General features: G+C 37.4%; 1 protein-coding gene across 1 annotated transcript; it reads left to right on the top strand.

Moving 5' to 3' along the window:
* The first annotated feature begins 248 nt into the window (after positions 1–248).
* Positions 249–18,110, top strand: CISD1 (CDGSH iron sulfur domain 1). The gene is made up of 3 exons (XM_065922829.1): positions 249–407; positions 7,632–7,837; positions 17,422–18,110. Exons 1-3 carry the CDS (start codon positions 383–385, stop codon positions 17,509–17,511), a joined length of 321 nt encoding a protein of 106 aa, XP_065778901.1. The 5' UTR covers positions 249–382; the 3' UTR covers positions 17,512–18,110.
* Positions 18,111–19,580: the final 1,470 nt, after the last annotated feature.

Here is a 19,580-nt window from a genome sequence, read left to right as displayed (position 1 = left end):
TAAATCCGCACACCTGGGAGAGACATAAAACCTGGCCCGGACTCCCTATTCCAAAGGTGGGTCCGCTGGGCTCTAGGACCAAGCCCCTCAGGCTTGCGCAAACTCAGTTGCTACCTCTCTTGGTCTCTTCCTCCTCCCTCCTCTTGTGGCTGTCAAAATCCGTAGTCAACACTTCCTAGAGGGCCCGGACTCAGCTCCGCGCATGCTCAGTATCAGCCCGGGTGCTTAATACACACGTGCAGACGGCAGCCGCGGCGCCTGCGCGTTAGCTGCTTGGAGTCGGTGCCCTTAGGACGTACGCCTGTCGCACCTTGAGTCCTGCTGTCCGCGCGAGCCGGTTTGTGCTCAGTGTCCTGTGCACACCCTTGCAAGTGACGGCGCCATGAGTGTGACTTCCAGCGTACGAGGTGAAGTGGGGCATGGGAGTGGGTGCGCCTGGCGGCCTGCGCGTTGGTTGCAGCTTACTCAGCACCTCCTTGGACTGATACTGCTGCCGTGCGTTCCCGCCAGTCCTATAACCTTGAAATAGAGAAGGGCAAAAACTCCCCGGCCTGCAGGTTCCCCGGGCCGCTTGAGACGAAGGGGCGAGATCAGGCTACGATCGCGGGGCATAAATGGCGTGGGGGCCATGCAGGTATCTACCCAGGTCGAGACCTCGTTTCCCCTAGCTAGCCAAACCCTAAATCCTAATGATCCCGCTACTCTGCTAGCTTTTCTTGTTCTCCCCTGAAACTCCTCTCTGTTAGGTCACAGGGCTTGGGGAAAACGAAAGGTGAAAACAAAAGCAAAAAAAAAAAAATCCTTCCCCCTTCTCAAGGTTTAAATCACCGTGGAGTGAAAACGTGGGTTTCCTGCAGCTCTCAAGCGAGGCATGACTAATCACATCTTAGTTTTGCACATTTTTTTAAAGGGAAGTCTTCAGTTTTACCAGTTTGGGGGTGTTTTTTTGTTTTGTTTTGTTTTCAATTATGCCTCTGGCATCTGGCGCTCCGTGGCGGTAGTCCAGGAGAGAGGATTTGAAAACAGCTCGTTGAGCCTTCACGTTTCTCAACCTTGCTTCCCTAGTGCTGGTACCTAGTTTTCTGAAATGTTACTTCACAGAAGGTCCGATTAAAATTAAGGGACTTTCTAGAAGTCAGTTAATATGGAGCTTCACTTTATAGCAACTCTTAGTGGTAATATAATTGTTAATATAATAATTATACCCGGTGCATGATAGAAGTGACCTTTGCCCAGATATAAAACGCCACACCTCAGGGTTTGGTTGCCTGTAAAAGTCGTTAGGTAAAGAGATTGTCCAGAAGTTAATTAAAATAGCATTATTGATTCATTTAATGCCAGGTTCTATAACAGATCCCTGATAACTTGTGCCCTAATTTTGGAATAGATTCTATAAATTGCCGAATTCGCTTGTAGCCAAAAGTTACCTAACTGAATGAGAGTGATAACGCATGACATTTTTAGATTACTAATGCAGTGTAGAAGAACTGGTTATTTGCACAACTTGTTTTGAAAGTTTTTATTTCACCTGAAAGCATAAGGATTGTTGTGAGGACTATGGGGAGGGGCCCATAGTCACCCCTCTATGGGTGCCTTCTTCCACAAATACTGTGGTGTGGCAAGGGATAGAATATCCATCTAGATCTCAAGTTCTTCTACTCTGTTTTTAAACCAAACCTGTTCATTGCTATAGATTGAAAATCAGCTTAAATCTTTTGATTTGGGGGAGGATGATCATGTCTTTTCTCAGTTAAGTAAGTGAATTATATATATGTTTTATAGTTTGTGTATATATTATATTGTTATAAAGGGAATAGGATGGCATTTGGCCCTGGACAGAGGAACCTGGTGGGCCACAGTCCATGGGGTCACAAAAGAGTCAGACACGACTTGGCAACTAAACCCACCATAACAACAAAGCGCGATATAAATAAATGTTAAATAAAAAATAGAAGGTTGTGTATATGCATGCAGAATTCTGGTTTATGTTCAGGGAAAGAAATAATGGGTGGGAGACTTCCTTGAGGGTCTGGTGGTTAGGACTCTGGACAGATGGAGTAGCAAATCTCTTAGAGAAAATCTTCATCTAAATTATTTCATCTGATTGATGATTGACATTTATAACTTTATTGCTACTTCTGTTTCAGGTATGCCTTTGGAAAAGGTGTGTGGATTCATTACATATTCTAATATATTGTCTATAGGTATAAGATAAAGTCAAGCATGTATCTGCTGATACTTTTTAAGTTGACCTATCTTTATATTTAGAAGTGTCTCTTAATAGTAAGCTTCTGGGGTGGCTCAAATGGTAAAGAATCTGCCTGCAATGCTGGAGACCCGTGTTTGATACCTGGGTCGGGAAGATCCCCTAGAGAAGAAAATGGCAACCCACTCCAGTATTCTTGCCTGGAGAATTCCATGGACAGAAGAGCCTGGTGGGCTACAGTCCCTGGCGCTGCAAAGAGTCAGACACGACTGAGAGACTGTCACTCACTCACTTCCAACACAGGGGTCCTGGGATTTGTCCTTGGTCGGGGAACTAAGATCCTGTATGCCACTCGCCTCACCCAAAAATTAAATAAATTACAATAAGAATAATAAAATAAATTTTAAAAAATAATGGTTGAGCTAGAAATAAAATGAATGCAGATCAGGTCAGGACATGAATCTGGGAGAGGCAATGAGGATGAGTAATTGGAATTGTAATCCAACAATCCCAGTCAGAGAGATGGCTTTTGGTACCCACTTTTTTTTCCTTACTGATGTATAATTGACATTCTTAAACCAAACATACTTTTTATGTAATGTCTGTGAGTGTGTGTTTGTATGTGTGCTCAGTTGTGTCCAATTCTTTGTGACCCCATGGACTATGGCTTGATAGACTCTGTCCTTGAAATTTTCCAGGCAAGAATACTGGGGTGGGTTGCCATGTCCTACTCCAGGAGATCTTCCTGACCCAGGGATTGAACCTGAGACTCTTGCATCACCTGTATTAGCAGGCAGATTCTTTATCACTAATGCCACCTGAAAAGCCCATTTTTATAGGACAACAAATATTTATTACAGTTTTAGAAACATTAAGCAGCTTTCACTGCTACAGAGTCCCATTCTCGAATGACTCTTCCTCATACCCAATAGGTTACTTCTAGGAAGTTTACTAAACTTCTTGCTCCTCTGTGTCTCTAAAACTCACTGAATCTGCTCCCATCCTTAATACCTCTCCTTCTACTTCACTCTCAAGGTATGAAATAGGTGTTAGGCTGTCTGCCTTGTGCTTTGTTATGTACCCCAAACCCTGAGCACTACAGTGGAGGTGGTGGTTTAGTTGCCAAGTGGTGTCTGACTTTTTGCGACCCCATGGACTGTAGCCCACCAGACTCCTCTGTCCGTGGGATTTTCTAGGCAAGAATACTGGAGTGGTTGCCATTTCCTTCTCCAGGGGATCTTTCCAACCCTGCTCTCCTATGTTGCAGGGGGATTTTTTACCGACTGAACCATCAGGGAAGCCACCAGCACTACACTGCATGTAACCAATCCTAATCTTCTGACTGTTATATTGTTGTCTCCTTTATTGAAACTAACTATAATTCTCCATTCCATTTAATCTCAACATATAAAAATACTGCTTGGGTTCAATAAATTTATTGAGTCATTTAAAGTAACTATTCAAGGATTTGTTTTTTGTCTGAGAAGGAATGTGCAGATCATACTGCAAATAAAGGCAATAGCTCCTATAGGTTATAAGCAATAAATAATGAAGGGACTTGGGAGCTATCGATGAAACAAGATTGGCAGAGAATTGATATTTGTTGGAGCTGAGTGAGGATAAATGGGAGTTCAGTACACTATTTTCTGTGTTGGTCTGAAGTTTTCTTTTTAATCTCAGGAAGTATTTGAATTCCACACTTTGATACTGAAGGATAAGATGAGGCCATAGAGAAGTCATTTTTGTGAGAGCAATGTGATAGTAGGATGGGCAGATGGAGTAGCAAATTCAAATTAGGAATCTGTTATATCTTTTTATTGAACTAACATTGGACCCTGCCTGTACACTGGGCCTGGAAAGAAAAACATTACCAAGCATAGCCTACAGAGCTGAGGGAGACCCGAGAAAGGCAGAGATTCAAGCCCAGCTCCCCTCCCCGTCTCCTGAGGCGGAGGGTACATTCTGATTCCATGGCAGTTGACACTGGTCAGGAGAGGACAGTTTGGGGCCAAGGGGCTAAAGGAAAAGAAGCAGGGTGAGGTTTCTGTCTTGGGTTAAAGCAAATGATTCCCACAGTAAAGAAAAGTTAAGAAATGAGTTATAAATGAGGGTGTGGGATTTGGGAATAAGTTGATGTTTTCTCTATCTGTAATTAATACTAAGAAAACCAAAGATTATATACAAAGAATTTAAGCCAAGGGAAGAGTAGGAAAGGGAAGGATTATTTCGAAATGTATTTTTTGTCTTTTCTGTATTGGCACATATGATACTTGTATAGATAAAAAGCATTGTTAAGCAAAATAAGCATTTGATCTAACTATAGGACTACTGTACTTTGAGAGAGGTATACAAAAAAGGGAAGTAAGGATAACTAGAAGAGGCAGAAATAAAGCTGAGGATATTTCTGGACCCCAATTTTGAAAGAATGTCTAAAAGGTGCCAACTGAAATATCTTTAGAAATTAGGTCTTGATAAAATCCCTTGTTTACCCTGAGATTGTGTCTGTTCTTCATAGATGTATACACTATCAAGAGCTAAATGTGACTTGGGTTTTGCTTATTGCTTTTATCTGTTTACTGTCTTGAGTTTTCAATTCTTTGTCCATTGTAATTGTTGACTTGAAACCATCATTATTCTTGTCTATCTCCATATAGTTCCCTTTTCTCTCTTTTTCCTAGAGTTGCCAGTGGCATCCATAGCTTTTTGCCAGAAAGACTGATTCAGGCTGCAGTAATGAAATGATAAAACAGCAACATTTTTCTTATTCTGGGAACGTTTACATTTGTCTCTAATGAGGTTAGAGAATTAGAATTTGGGAAGGAGGGAGGGATGGAAGTTGTTTTCTTAAGACCTTATCTGACTGTATGATTCTTTCAAACTCATTGGAGCAAATGCAAAGCCATTTCCCTAGCACACATATGGTGCCGTGAAATTTATACACTGTCATAAGTGACCCTCCTTGGGTTAGGGTAACAGAGTACATGTTTTGAGACAAATTAATCCTAGCCTATTGTAGTTCTTTTTCAATCTCAGACCTTCATGTACTATGTAGGCACCATTAAAACAAATATGTTAGCAATACTTCAAATTTCACCTCAAAAGTAAGGAGTAACTAAGATCAACAGCATTTAGGGAGTCATTTTATTTCAGTCTTTTGGCTGTTTCCCACTTTTAAGTTTGCTGTAAGGATTCAACATTCAGAAGACATAATTGAATATATTCAAAGCTCTATGTTAGCCCATTTTGCGATGGGTAATTAGCTATTCAGAGTGGCTTTCCCTTAGCTAAGAAGTGGATTCCCATACCTCCTGACATTTTTTCAAGGGAATTCCATGATTGAAAAAATGCGTCAGAAAGGAAGATCTTGAATCAAACTAGAAATCAGAGCTAGTGTTAGCCCTGCTTGGATTTGCCACAGAATGATACTATGAAGCAGGTAAAATTCAAGGCAGGAAACTGTCCAGCAATCCAGCAGTTAGGACTCCATGCCTTTATTGCCATGGGCCTGGGTTCAATCCCTGGTCAGGGAACTAAGATTCCATGAGATGTACAGTGGCACCAGAAACAAAAAATATATATCCTTTATCACTGAGGGAAAAAAATAACATTTATAATACAGAAAGAAATTTTGTAAAAATTTTTGATTAATGAGACATAACATTCAAGACAAATCTATACAAGGTGTGTAGCTGAAAATATCTTTCAATGAGGCCAAAGGTTTGAAACTCTCAAATGACTCATTAACTTTTCTCAGTCATGCAGCACATGGGAAGGGTATAAAGTTAATGTTTGTTTTAGGGGATTATAGCAGGGAGGAATAGAAGAGTTATGTTGCCAGAAAAACAAACTAAATTTTTTCGCAGAGAAAAATACTGTGGTTGAAAACAGGAGCCAAGGAACATGCTAATTAGAAACACTTGATAAAAGCTAGATTATTAAACAAGCTAGAAGAGAAGACTAAGATAAAAGAAACTAAGTGTAGGATGCTTGTTTCCTTCCATTAGAGTTTTGTAAGAATGAGCTCCAATTTTATGTAAGGTACAATTAGATTCAGTGATTACTCACATTAGTACAATAATAAGAAATTTGACTCAGTAGTGCAAGTAAGCCATACAGTTAATTATTCATTTTATGTTTTTATTTGGCTTTGGAATGTGTTTTTTGTACTTATCTCTCTAGGGCTTTACTTGATAGTCTGGGAACTTATTTCAAACACTGAGAAGATCTGACTCAGGAAATGCTGGGACGCAGTCCAGTGTGTTTATCCTGACCCCTGTTCAACTTCTTCCTGCAGTCCATTCCATGCTGGGACTAGACAACTCTCCTCTGAGGCTGAGGCTAACCAGACTATGCAGCACCCTCTTCTCTCCACAATTCTCTGGAACTGGGGTAGTTTTTAAGTGCTTGGATTTCCAAGGGATCCTTGAAAAGCTACTTTAAAAAAGAATAAATAGATGACCTATTAGTCAAGCAAATAATTGGGCAGGAAAATGTCATTAATTTTTTTTTTTTAAACACTGAAAGCATTCTGTATTGGGGTTTAGTCTATTAACAATGTTGTAATAGTTTCAGCTGAACAGTGAAGGAACTTAGCCATACAAACAGTCATTAAAAGTGAAATGAATTTGTAGAGAATTCATATCATCCACTAGTGGATCATGGAAATTTAGAATTTATTAAAGGAGAATCTAACTGTAATTATATTATGTTTTCTATGAAATTAGTATATTCTGGTTTTTATTTTAATGAGACACTTTGAAATTAAAAAGCAAACAAAAAAATTTGCATGACTTGAAGACTAGAATACTGCTGGATATATTCCTTTGAATGTTAACTATTAAGGGTTGGTTTAATTTTATTTGTCCCTTCTTGCTTTTTCTTTGGATAGCATTTCTCTTTGAGGTTATTCATTTTTAAATGACTAAAGGACCTACTATTTAAATGAACTCTGATTTGTTAACATAATCACCTCCTGATAGTAAGAGGGATAAGTGGGTCTTGTTTGTAACCTGAATTTTTATGGCCTTCTTTGTAATCTGAATTTCGTTATGTATCAGAGTTATTTTGCCTTTTTATTTTTTAAGCAATAGGTATGTACAGGCTCACAGGTTACTTTAAATCTATTTATGAACACTTTTAAATGATTACTAAGCCTTCTCCAACCATGGAATAATTTTTACATTTCTCTCTTATATCTTAATTTAGCTAACGTCACTCAATAGAAAATATACAATTGCCTCAGTAAGGGCTGGGGAAAGTTTTAACAAGGGACTACTACACCAGTGTGTTCTGATCATTTTGTTAACATTAAAAACCTTTGTGGGATGCTTAATACTCAAAACTTGGATTTCCTGAACGTTCTTGTTAGATTATTAGTATGCATTTTGGTTTTAATAATTATTCCTGTTTTCCTTCCCTACTCTAGTTGAATGGATCGCTGCTGTTACCATTGCTGCTGGAACAGCTGCTATTGGTTATCTAGCTTACAAAAGATTTTATGTTAAAGATCATCGCAGCAAATCTATGGTAAACCCTCACATCCAGAAAGATAACCCCAAGGTAGTACATGCTTTTGACATGGAGGATTTGGGAGATAAAGCCGTGTACTGCCGTTGTTGGAGGTCCAAAAAGGTAAGAGAAACAAGTCCTTCATGTCAATGTCATGTTTATGTAACATTTCTTTTTAAACTATTCTGTCAAGCTGGCATCATCAAGAATTGTTAAGATTTATCTGTTCTTTGGGCTTCCCTGGTGTCTCAATCAGTAAAGAATCCACCTGCAATGCAGGAGACCTGGAGTCCTCCTCGGGATGATCCCTTGGAGAAGGAAATGCCAACCCATTCCAGTATTCTTGCCTGGAAAGTCCCATGGATGGAGGAGTCTGGTGGGCTGCAGTCCATTGGGTCGAAAGAATCAGACATGACTTAGCAACTACACCATCACCACCCCTTCTTCTTTTCTTTCTCTTTTTAATGGAATCTCTGTTTTCTCTATTTTCTGTGTACTCTTCAGAAATATATTTACTGAAATGTATAACCACCATGCAGTAAAGTTACATCACACCCTCATTGAGTTAGGTGAATGTAACCATATTTTTTGCCAAAGAAGAGGGAAAAATTCCTTTGCTTATGTTTAGAATTTCCTCCCCAAGTGTGTCTTAGTGTCCACTATCCCAGGAAAAGGAGTATGCAGCCTAAATGAAAAGAGAAACAAAAAATTAAATAAAATAATAAATAAATACAAAGAGAAATAGAAGAGGTTCTTTTTTTTTTTTTTTTTTTTCCTCTTGGGATTTCAAGCTCCTAGATTCTAGGACAAGATTTGGAAATATCTAGAGATTCACCTGAAACTATCACAACACTGTTTGTTAATCAGCTAGTAGCTCTGTTGGTAAAGAATACTCCTGCAATGCAGGAGACCTGGATTCGATTCCTGGGTCAGGAAGAGGCCCTGGAGAAGGGGTAGGCTACCCATTCCAGTATTCTTAAGCTTCTCTTGTGGCTCAGCTGGTAAAGAATCTACCTACAATGCAGGAGACCTGGGTTCAATCCGTGGGTTGGGAAGATCCCCTGGAGAAGGGAAAGTCTACTGCCCACTCCAGTGTTCTGGCCTGGAGAATTCTGTGGACTGTACAGTCCTTGGAGTCGCAAGGAGTCAGACATGACTGAGTGACTCACTTTACTTTGCTTTATACCTCAACAGAAAATAAAAAGTTTTTTTTTAAACAAAAATTAAATGCTAGTTTAAAAAAAAAGAAATACCAAGAGAAACTGTTAGAAAATTGCCCCTGAAGATTTTTTACCTAGTACATATGTACGGACCCTGTATCCTAAGTTTTCTTTAAGTTGCAACTCCTACATTTGAATATCTAACCCGAGATTTTTTTGTATCTTTTTTTCTTTTCTGAGAATTGCATTTTATCAAGTTCCATTTGGAACTTTCTCTGTGATACCTACAGCTTCTAGATAGTGATGACAGCTAGTGACCTAAAGATGGTAAAATGTTCTTCTAAGTTCATCTTGAAAAGCTTCATACATTGAATGACTTAAGAATTTCTGGTATATTTAAAGAAATATGATGACATACTGTGTGTACTTCCACTATTTAGCATTTAAATAAAATAGATTTGACACCATCAGGCCTAAGAACATAGACAATAAAAATGATGTATCTATTTCTGAAAGCAAGCTGTATCAGGGACCTTGTCCCACAGTAGAAAGCCATTATCACAAATTACATGTTGCAGATAAGAAAGAAGTCACATACCAGGTACTAGAAAGCATATTCTACTTAACCCCTTCTCTGGCTGCAGTTGATGTTTATAATCCAATGGTGATAGACCACTTAGATTATGTCATTCTGCTTGAAAACTGCTTGATGAACATACGGAATATGAACCAAAAATTAATAGTCCCATTACAACAAATTGTTCCTTCAGAAGAGCACTGTTCATTTGGAGTGTGGGATTGTTTATACATACTATTGAGGTTGCTAGAAAATAATCCTCAGTAATATTCTATAGACTAGATCTGTTTTTTTTTTAATTAACACCTATAATAGGTTTCATTCTGTAGTTGCTCACCAAGATATAAAAAGTAATATCTTTAGAAATTAAGGAATTTCTAAGTCCAGAGTTGTATTGGTTCTTTAGTCAGTGATCTTAAATAGTTCATTTAGCTTCTATTACTAGATACATGCGTGGGAACACTTAAATAGTGAAACAGGTGTCATAGATAAGTATAGTTGGTGCACTATGGGTACTTTTTAAATAAAAGGAAGAGCTTGTTACACTGTAGGCTTGAATTTTCTGGAAAAACAGTGATATCCATAGGAGTTCCATTGCCCCCTGGGAAGATGAATCAGTGAAGACTCTAGTCTGGTCCTTGCACCTCCTTCCTCGAAACAATAAATCCGAATCAAAAATCTTAAGTACCAAGGAAACAGTTCACCTCAAACTGGAACTTGAACCCATGTTCTGGGTCTCGAACCCAGCGAGAAACCTGCTTGGGACTGTAGCCCACGTGGCTGGGACTTGAACCCATGTGGTGGGGACTGGAACGCAGCATTACAGTGATCTTACATGGGGGCTTAAGTTCTAGTGGAAGTCGACTTGTTCATCATCTTGGACCTGTTTGGTTCTAATCAGTTTATGTCATGTCCTTGGACTACGTCATTCTTTTCAAGATTGTGCACTGCCCCCTTCCCTCCTGTTTCACCTTCGCAAGGAGTTTGCCTCCCAACATGGGGGCGCTCCCTGTCAGGGAGTTCAGACATAAAGTTATACCTAAACCAGAGTGCTTACTGTGGGAATGAAGAAAAATGAACAGATACATGAAACATTTTGAAGGAAGGATTAGCCAGTGAAGGAAGGATTAGCTGTGAATGATTTGTGCAGAAGAGTGAGGGAGGAAAACTGAAGCTCACTGAAGTGTCTTGCTTAAGATAGGATTGTAGGGTTAGACGAGATGGTACCATCAATGGAAATAAGGGATTCGGAGTGAATGGCTGATTTTTCAGCACACCAATGAAGAGTGCAATTTCAAAGAGTGACATTGAGGTGACATTTGAATGGAAACATTCAGCAGACAGTCTGAAGTGTGGGACTAAAGTTGAGACATCAGGGTTGGAGATGGCAATCAGCAGACCTGTGAGTCAAGGGTAGGAGTGCAGCAGATCCTTGATACAGATAAGAATCAAGGAAGGGCTAAGTAAGAAATCTTTGGAGAATTTTCTGCATCTTCTAAAAAGGAAAAAGAGCCAAAAAAAGGAGGTGAAATGGACACCAGAGTTAAATGTAAACTAAGAATACCATGGCTTCAGTGTGAAAAAGAGAAAGATTTCAAAGAAGATTTTGTTACGAACGTCAGCATGTGCAAAAGACAAGAAGGTGAATAGACTAGTATACTAAGACTGTGGGGTTAAGCAATTAAGCAATTGACCTTTTGGCATCATTTGGACAGAATAATTAGAATAGGAGCTGTGTCCAAGTTGGTTACAGTATGAATGTGTAAATATGACACTGAATGGAAAGAAAAAGAAATACAATGACTGCTTGAGTGAAGCCAAGTAAAGAGTGTTTTCTTTGGTTGGTTGTTTGGACTGCAAGGAGATCGAACCGGTTGATCTTAAAGGAAATAAACCCTGAAGATTCATTTGAAAGACGGATGCTGAAACTGAAGCTCCAATACTTTGGACACCTTATGCAAAGACACAACTCATTGGAATTAACCCTGATACTGAGAAAGACTGAAGGCAAAAGGAGAAGGGTGTGGCGTAGGATGAGATGGTTAGATAGCATCACCAACTCAATGGACATGAATTTGAGCAAACTCCAGGAGATGGTGAAGGACAGAGGAGCCTGGCATGCTGCAGTCCATGGGATCACAAAGAGTTGGACACGACTAAGCGACTGAAAAACAGCAACAAAGGGTCAGTAAAGCAAATATGGACTTTTTTTTTCAAATATGGACTTTTACAAACTAAAATCTCAAGTATTTCAGGAAAAATCACAAATGGACACAAGCTAATGGTTTAAATGTTTCAATTTTCTCAATGTCTTCTTTCTTTTTAAGCTAGCCTTTTATGTCATTATTAATCCTCTTTGCATCTATGATTTGTCAGTTCTAAATTTTCACTGAAGCTTGGGCACTTTTTATTCCCACATGAGTGAATTCAGAGATCACTTTGCATGCTTTTCAAATTAGTGGATGTGCTTGCTCTCCAGAAACTTTTGGAAAGTCCACACATTCCTGAGGTTCTTAAGGTTGTCACACAGGTGCCAAGTCATATATTTACATGTCTATGCACAGAAGACTTGTAACCGATAACTTTGATTAGATGGCTATATTGAGTTTATATTCAGTAGTTTTTCTTCATATAAACCAGTTGTTTTTATAATATTAATAATATAACAAAATTTAAACTCCTATCCAAAAAAAAAAAGTTGCATGTGATAAAAGCTAATTCAATTTTAATTTATTCTTTTTTTATCGAAGTATAGTCAGTTTACAGTATTGTGTAGGTTTCAATGTATATGTTTGGCTGGGTCCCTTTGCTATTCAGCTGAAGCTATCACAACCCTGCTTGTTAATCAGCTATACCCCAATACAAAATAAAAAGTTTAAAGTGTAGTGATTCAGTTTTGGGGAGTTTTTGCTGATTATATTCCATTATAGGTTATTACAAGATATTGGATATAATTCTCTGTGCTCTATGGTAAATCCATATTGCTTATGTATTTTTTATGTGTGGTAGTTTATATCTGTTAATCCCATACTCTTCATTTGTCCATCTCTCCTCTAATTCATTCTTAAGGTACAGTCACTAGTAATCTGTTGGGTGTTTCTAACATTTTGAGCAGTTTTCTCAGACCTAATGAATCAGATCTCTTAGCCATGTTCAGAAATTACATGCTTTTAACATGCATGCTCCTCTCTTCCCACCCACACCCCATCCCACTGGTTTGGCTCTGCTCTTCAGAAACTGGCCTGTTTCATAGTATTTCACAAGAGGGCTATCCCTAAGTAAAGTGAGAGGAAAAGGAGCCACTACAGAGGAAATGATTAAAACAACTACAGGGAGAAATCCCATCTGAGACAGTGGTGTGTTGAGAGGGTGGAAGGAAACAAGAGTACAAGCAGTGATTTGAGACTCGGCCTTAACAAGAAACAGTCTTTCAAGACAAGGTGAAGGAACCTTGATATCAGAGGGAACAGAGTTCAGCAGTCTTACGAGATCCCCACCCCCTACACACCTCCAATAGGTTACATCAGTTACTCAGTGTTTGAACAAGGACCGAAGGAGAAAGCAGACCAAGAAATAAGAGGAAAGATGAGCCAGTTCTTATCAGGAGCTCAGCTGAAACTGAAATGAAATGTAACTGGAGAATCATTTTCTTTGCTTTACAACTTCAGAATTTGTGGTGGGTTTGTTTCTGATTTGGGGGGCTGGGGTGTGATTATGGAAAGTCTCCATCCCATTAATGGCTAGAGGTGCGTTGCACTGACTACCTTTCTTCACAGACACGATATTCTAAACATTGGTTACATCACTTGCTCAATCCATATGAAGACAGTCTTATAAAGTCTTAATTTTTTCTTATGTATTTTCCTATTATCTTATGCTTAACTTTGCTAAAGTTAAGTACATAAGAATAGTATAAAATGTCATATTCTCTCTTGTAGTCTGAAAGATCTCATTGCTTTTATTTTCTTTCTCTACCAAAGCAAGTTCATTCCTCAGAACAATTTATGGTAATGAGCCAAATGGCCCCAGGCAGGTTCCTTGGAAATTATAATCCAAACTCTAACTAAAAATACAGAGTTTGGAGAAGGAAGATTCAATTTTTTTTTTTAATTTTTACAAGTAGGATAGATAATTCAATAAGGAGTATTTATTTATCTCCATGTTGAATCTCCCTAAAAATAGAAACAGCTTAATTTCTGTTAGCAACCATTAGAAGAACCAACCATTAAGAAGAAACACATTTTGTGTTTTCTTATGAACATCCTGCTGAGTTTGCTAACTTTCCAAGAGGAGAACAAGGATCTCTAGAGTTTTTTTCCCCTAAACATTTATTCCCATCTCTTCTCCACACCCTGTCTTCTCTAGTTGTAAAGCTGTTTGGGATTTGTAATTTTCTAATTGGGTAACAAATGACAGGATATTTTCTGAACATACAGAGAATTCAGCCAATTTAATTCTCAAAATTTTCTCCAGGATTTGTTAATAAAAAACAGTGACATCTTAGAACAAATTTAGAATCATCTGTGAGCTAAACATTTTCTCCTCATCAGTTTTCTGATTCTTTTAAGTATTAGTACTACATGAACTGAGTTAAATATACCCTTTGTGGGTTTTTTTTTAATTTCAGCCCTTTGCTTGACATTTTTAACACATTTAAAATTTTAAATGAAAGAGGGCTAATAAAATTCATGTTTTCATTATATTATTATTTAATACAAAAACTGCTGTACTTCCTAGATTATACTCAAAAGTATATATCCACCACATGTTTTCTTTCTCCTGCACAGAAAGGTTAAAAATGAAATGAGACACTTTCTGAAAAACACAAATATTGTCAGATAATTTGCCACTTGAATTTTTGTACCAATAATTACCATTCATTAGTTTATACTGTATTCAGAAATATAAGTTAATTTTAATAAATATATTTTATTAATACAGCATATTCTTATGAAATTGTTAATCCTTTCTTGAAATAACTCCTTTTGGCTCTTTGTTGTTTGTGGGGGAAAAAAAGTCAGGTCTTTTCATCATCTTAAAATAAGAAATCTCTAATGGATAAATATAGAATGCCTAATCTTCACATGAAGTTTGGGAGATTATTCTGACTAATGTTAGGTAATATAGGAAGTACTATTAAAAGATATATGTGTCTCTGAACAGAATGATTTTGAATCCTGAGTTTACATTTTAAAGGCATGCAAAGCTTTATATATTTTTTAAAAAGCATAAAAGTTAAGAAATAGCCAAGGTCTACTTAGTCACTCTTTTTTTTGGAGGAGAAATGTAAGTGAAAATCACTCAGTCGTGTCTGACTCTGTGACCCCATGGACTATATAGTCCATGGAATTCTCCAGGCCAGAATACTGCAGTGAGTAGCTGTTGCCTTCTCCAGGGGTTCTTCCCAACTTCGGGATCGAACCCAGGTCTCCTGCATTGCAGGTGGATTCTTTACCAGCTGAGCCACAAGGGAAGCCCTTTGGGAGAGGGGAGGGGAGTATAACTGATTTACAATGTTGTGTTAGTTTCAGGTGTAGAGCAGAGTGAATCAGTTACACATATATGTATATCCACTCTAGTTTCTTTTCCTGTATAAATCATTACAGAGTAGTTCATCTATTTTATATACAATAGTGTGTATATGTCGATCCCAATTTATAAAAATGGAGTTTTTTTTTTTTTTACAGTGCAAACCTTTTTACTCACTGTAAAATCACCTGTGTTTGTATATTAAATATATGTCACTTTGAAATGCTGTTCTTTGCTGTGGAATACATTTGATTTTGATTTGATTTTTGTATGGCCTGTTTTGTCATCCATGCAAGAAAACCCTGAAAGCTTGGGTTCATGTTTTTGCTGCAAGGACTTGTTTTTAATATGAATATACTGTGCCACATCTTACTGACAGAAACAACATAAATTTCACATATATCACATTTGTATTGCTACCCCAGGATAGACTTTACATCTAGAAATTTACAATATGATGATACCTTGAGTTTTTTTCAAGGTAGTTTTTAACTAATTTACTGCCTCTCAGAATTATATACAGATAGTAAAATTAAGATTGAATTTCTTTAACATCAACTAAATATTATTTTAGTCTTAGACACATTTCATCAAAGTTAAAGATTATAAACCATCATTGTCTAGTTTCAGGTACTGAAAATTATACATCCTTGATGGAGTAATAAGGTGATTTTATTCTTCAGACCAAGACTCCTAGTACTTTACTCTTCTAAATAGCCTCCTTCAGTGGAAGAGTGTACCTTCTACCAAACAGTGAAGCTAGATTCTAGAGTGAAGGTACGTTCCAGACAAAAAGAATAAAACAAAGATGCTAGGTATCATCATTTGACATGAAATAAAAATCAAAGGTAAAATATAGAAGGAAAGAAAATAATTTACTGATAATTGTAAAATCCTGAGGAGACATCTAAAAACATTATTGAGTTCTTATTTTTATCATTTAACAACAGAAGGATATACTTGCAAAAAACAAGTGATATACAGGCACACACACACAAATATTTATTTTTATATGTGATATATATCAAGAACAGTCAGATATGAAAATATATACTTAATACCTGTAAAACATATGAAGCAGAAATGTTCTTATCAGAAAAATGCATGAGACCTGAGAATGAAGAACAGAAGAGAAATAAAATGGGACTTGGCCCAAAAACTCTCAAATTTATTTGGAAGAATAAATAGGTAAAGGATAAATCGGAAAGTTCTAACAAAGAAGAAATGTGAAGGAAAATCAACCCTGCCTAATATTGAAGCAGTTTTAAACACAGTCATTATCTCATAGTAGGCTGACGAATATGATAATGTGGAACCTATAAATAAACACTTTATATGTAGACTTAATTTTGATAAAATTTTGAATAAAGGTATAACAATTTGAGAGGTAACCACTTCTAATAATACTGAAGCAACAGGTTCTTAGTGCTGTTCTTAGAACAGCATTTTGCAAATTGCATTCCACAGAACATGATGATAATGGACATCAAAGGAGAAGTGTTTGTAAATCCAGTCAGCCTGGGAAATTTGAGGTTAAAATTGTGTATCTGTGTATGTTTTTATTGGAGAATAATTGCTTTACAATATTGTTTTGGTTCTGCCATACGTCAGCATGAATCAGCTACAGGTATACATATGTCCCTTCCCTCCTGAACCACCCCTCCCATCTCCCACCCCATATATATGTGTTTTTAATAGTAGATACTCTTTAAAATAACAGTATATGTTGTGAATCAAGAGAATTGTATATGTTTTTTGTGTACGAAATGAAACCAAATTAGAATATTTTGCAGGACTTCTTAGTTTACAGAGCTCACTTTGGGAAACACCTTGTTAGATATTTAGTTTTGTCCGTTTTCCTCCCGCTGGACACCAAAATGTCTGTTTTATCTAAAATGTGAGATCTTGAAAACGAATGGAAATTTATCACATCTCCAGGAGAAAGAAGTCTCCATGACAGATATTAACAAGGGAAATACTTACTTACTGGTATGAAAGTAGAGAAATTAAGTATATGAACAAATAAGCAAATTAAAAAGGGTTGGGGTGAAAAATTGCTATAAAGTTGTTTAGCAGAAGGATAGTGAACAGATTGATTTTGAACAAATTATGAACTTAGACTCTTTCCAGTAGATAGGTCAGGGATACAACTCACTAGAAAGGAAATATGACTAATACATAAACATTAAAAAGGTTTTTCTCATCCATAAGCAGATATCACAAATGGAAATGCAGTTAATGATCTGTGTTTTACCCATAAGTCAGTTTCTTCCTCCTTAGTGTGTACACTTTACATATGCTCATTCAGAAAACCATCTCTAAGGTAGCCAAGAAAAGTCTACCGAGTTGTCGTGTTATACATGTGAATTAAGTGTCACCCTACTCTGCCAAACATAATACTGATTTTGCAGTTAGACATTTCACATTCTTTCTCTTCCTAGTTCCCACTCTGTGATGGATCTCACACAAAACACAATGAAGAAACTGGAGACAACGTGGGACCTCTGATCATTAAGAAAAAAGACACTTAAATGGACACTTTTGATGCTGCAAACCAACTTGTCATGATGTTTCCTGATTGTTTAATTAGAATGACTACCACTTCCATCTAATTCACCTCCCCTGGGCTCTAGATGTGTGGTAAACTATAGCTTTCATATTCACGGCATTTGCCTTACATGTGGAACCATTGTGGTGCACATCTCTTGAAACAAAAAAGGAAAAACAAAAAACCAATCTCATGGCCTGTGGGTTATTTTGGTCTTGTAAGGATCTGTTTCTTTACAATTAAAACTGACATTAGAATATAGTTGTATGTCAAAGTTAACGTATTAAATTATTCTCAAAATCATGTATGTGCAGATTGTACTTGTAAGTTTCAAAGAAGAATTAATCACCATTTAATATTACTTAGCCTGGAAAGTAAAATGGGCGTGATTAAGCTACATTAATCTCCTAATAACAGTCTGGGAAAAACTATTATGACCTTGGGTTTCTTCTTGATCGTAGTACTGATACTAAGAAAATACAGTTCCTGTGTTTTCAATCAAAATGAACTTTGAATGTTGATTCTGCTTAATTATAATTGGGCCAGGTCAGTAATAAAGGGACAGTAACTTTTTTGTATTCATCTTCCTGGATATTTAATCAATCCATTAAGGAAACCAATAGTGGAAATTTAGATCAAATTAATAAGAGATTTTAAGTTGTCATGAAAGATGTCTTAAAATGTTATGTTCCAGAATTCTCACCAAGGAGTGGTAAGCACTTGAACTGGGGACACTGAAGGAATTGGAGCACATAATGCCAAGTCTCTTGAATGCTAAACACACATCCTTGGCAGAAATAGTGATAATGAGGGTAGATCAAAGGCATGGGAAGATTTTTATTCCTTCATTCTCAATCACCAGGCATATGGTTACAAAAGAAACTATTTTGGGGAGAAAAATAAGAATCATATCCTCTTTTAAATTATATAATCTTAAAAGCAAAAATTTGAAGACAAGTTTTTGTTTATGTAATATTCTTCAAAGACAGACCAGTAACTTTGCATTTCATTGCTGATTTAGAAAAAAATATGAAAAAAGATAATTAGGAGCAATAAAATAAGACAGGAATAGTTTATATACACACACACACACACACACACACACATAGGCAGACATAGTTGGAAATTGGCAAAGGTAACAGGTAAACTCGTTTCTTTGCAGATGCTTGAATTCTCAGTAGTAATCAGTCATGTTTCTACTTGGTAGAATCCAGAATTTCCTTGGAAGTAACAGGAGTCAGTGAAACTAAACATCAGTGTTCTTGTATTAAATATGGTCATTGGTATTTTTTTTAACATATGGCTTTGTATATTATGGTACATAGAGTTGATCCCAAAATTGTGTGTGCCAATTTTTAAGTAGTGCACGTGACTTAGTTGAACTTGTCTTCAAGAAACATCTTCACAAAATCTAAAGTTACTGAAACTGAGTGGGACCCTGTGGGGCTTTCTCCCAGGCCTTTCTGTCCCCCATTTCTTATTAGGCAAGACGCCCGCCATTATGACCTTCCATGAGTTCCAAAGGGTAGATTTGAACAGTTGCAAATCAAGAGAAAAGCAGTCAAGAAATCACCTGAGGCAAGATTAAAGGGAGCAAAGAACCTCATCAAGATTCAATTCAGTTCGGTCACTCAGTCATGTCCGACTCTGCTACCCCATGGGCTGCAGCACGCCAGGCCTCCCTGTCCACCAACTCCGGAGTTTACCCAAACTCATGTCCATTGAGTCAGTAATGCCACCCAACCATCTCATCCTCTGTCTTCCCCTTCTCCTCCTGCCTTCAATCTTTCCCAGCATCAGTGCCTTTTCCAATGAGTCAGCTCTTCGAAATCAGGTGGCCAAAGTATTGGACTTTCAGCTTCAGCATCAGTCCTTCCAATGAACACCCAGGACTGATCTCCTTTAGGATGGACTGGTTGGATCTCCTTGCAGTCCAGGGGACTCTCAAGAGTCTTCTCCAACACCACAGTTCAAAAGCATCAATTCTTCGGCGCTCAGCTTTCTTTATAGTCCAACTCTCACATCCATACGTGACTACTGGAAAAACCATAG

Source organism: Muntiacus reevesi, chromosome 2, assembly GCF_963930625.1.
Source record: "Muntiacus reevesi chromosome 2, mMunRee1.1, whole genome shotgun sequence".
Lineage (NCBI taxonomy): Eukaryota > Metazoa > Chordata > Mammalia > Artiodactyla > Cervidae > Muntiacus > Muntiacus reevesi.
Note: the sequence above shows the minus strand (reverse complement) of the source record. Positions and strands in the feature narration are given on the sequence as shown.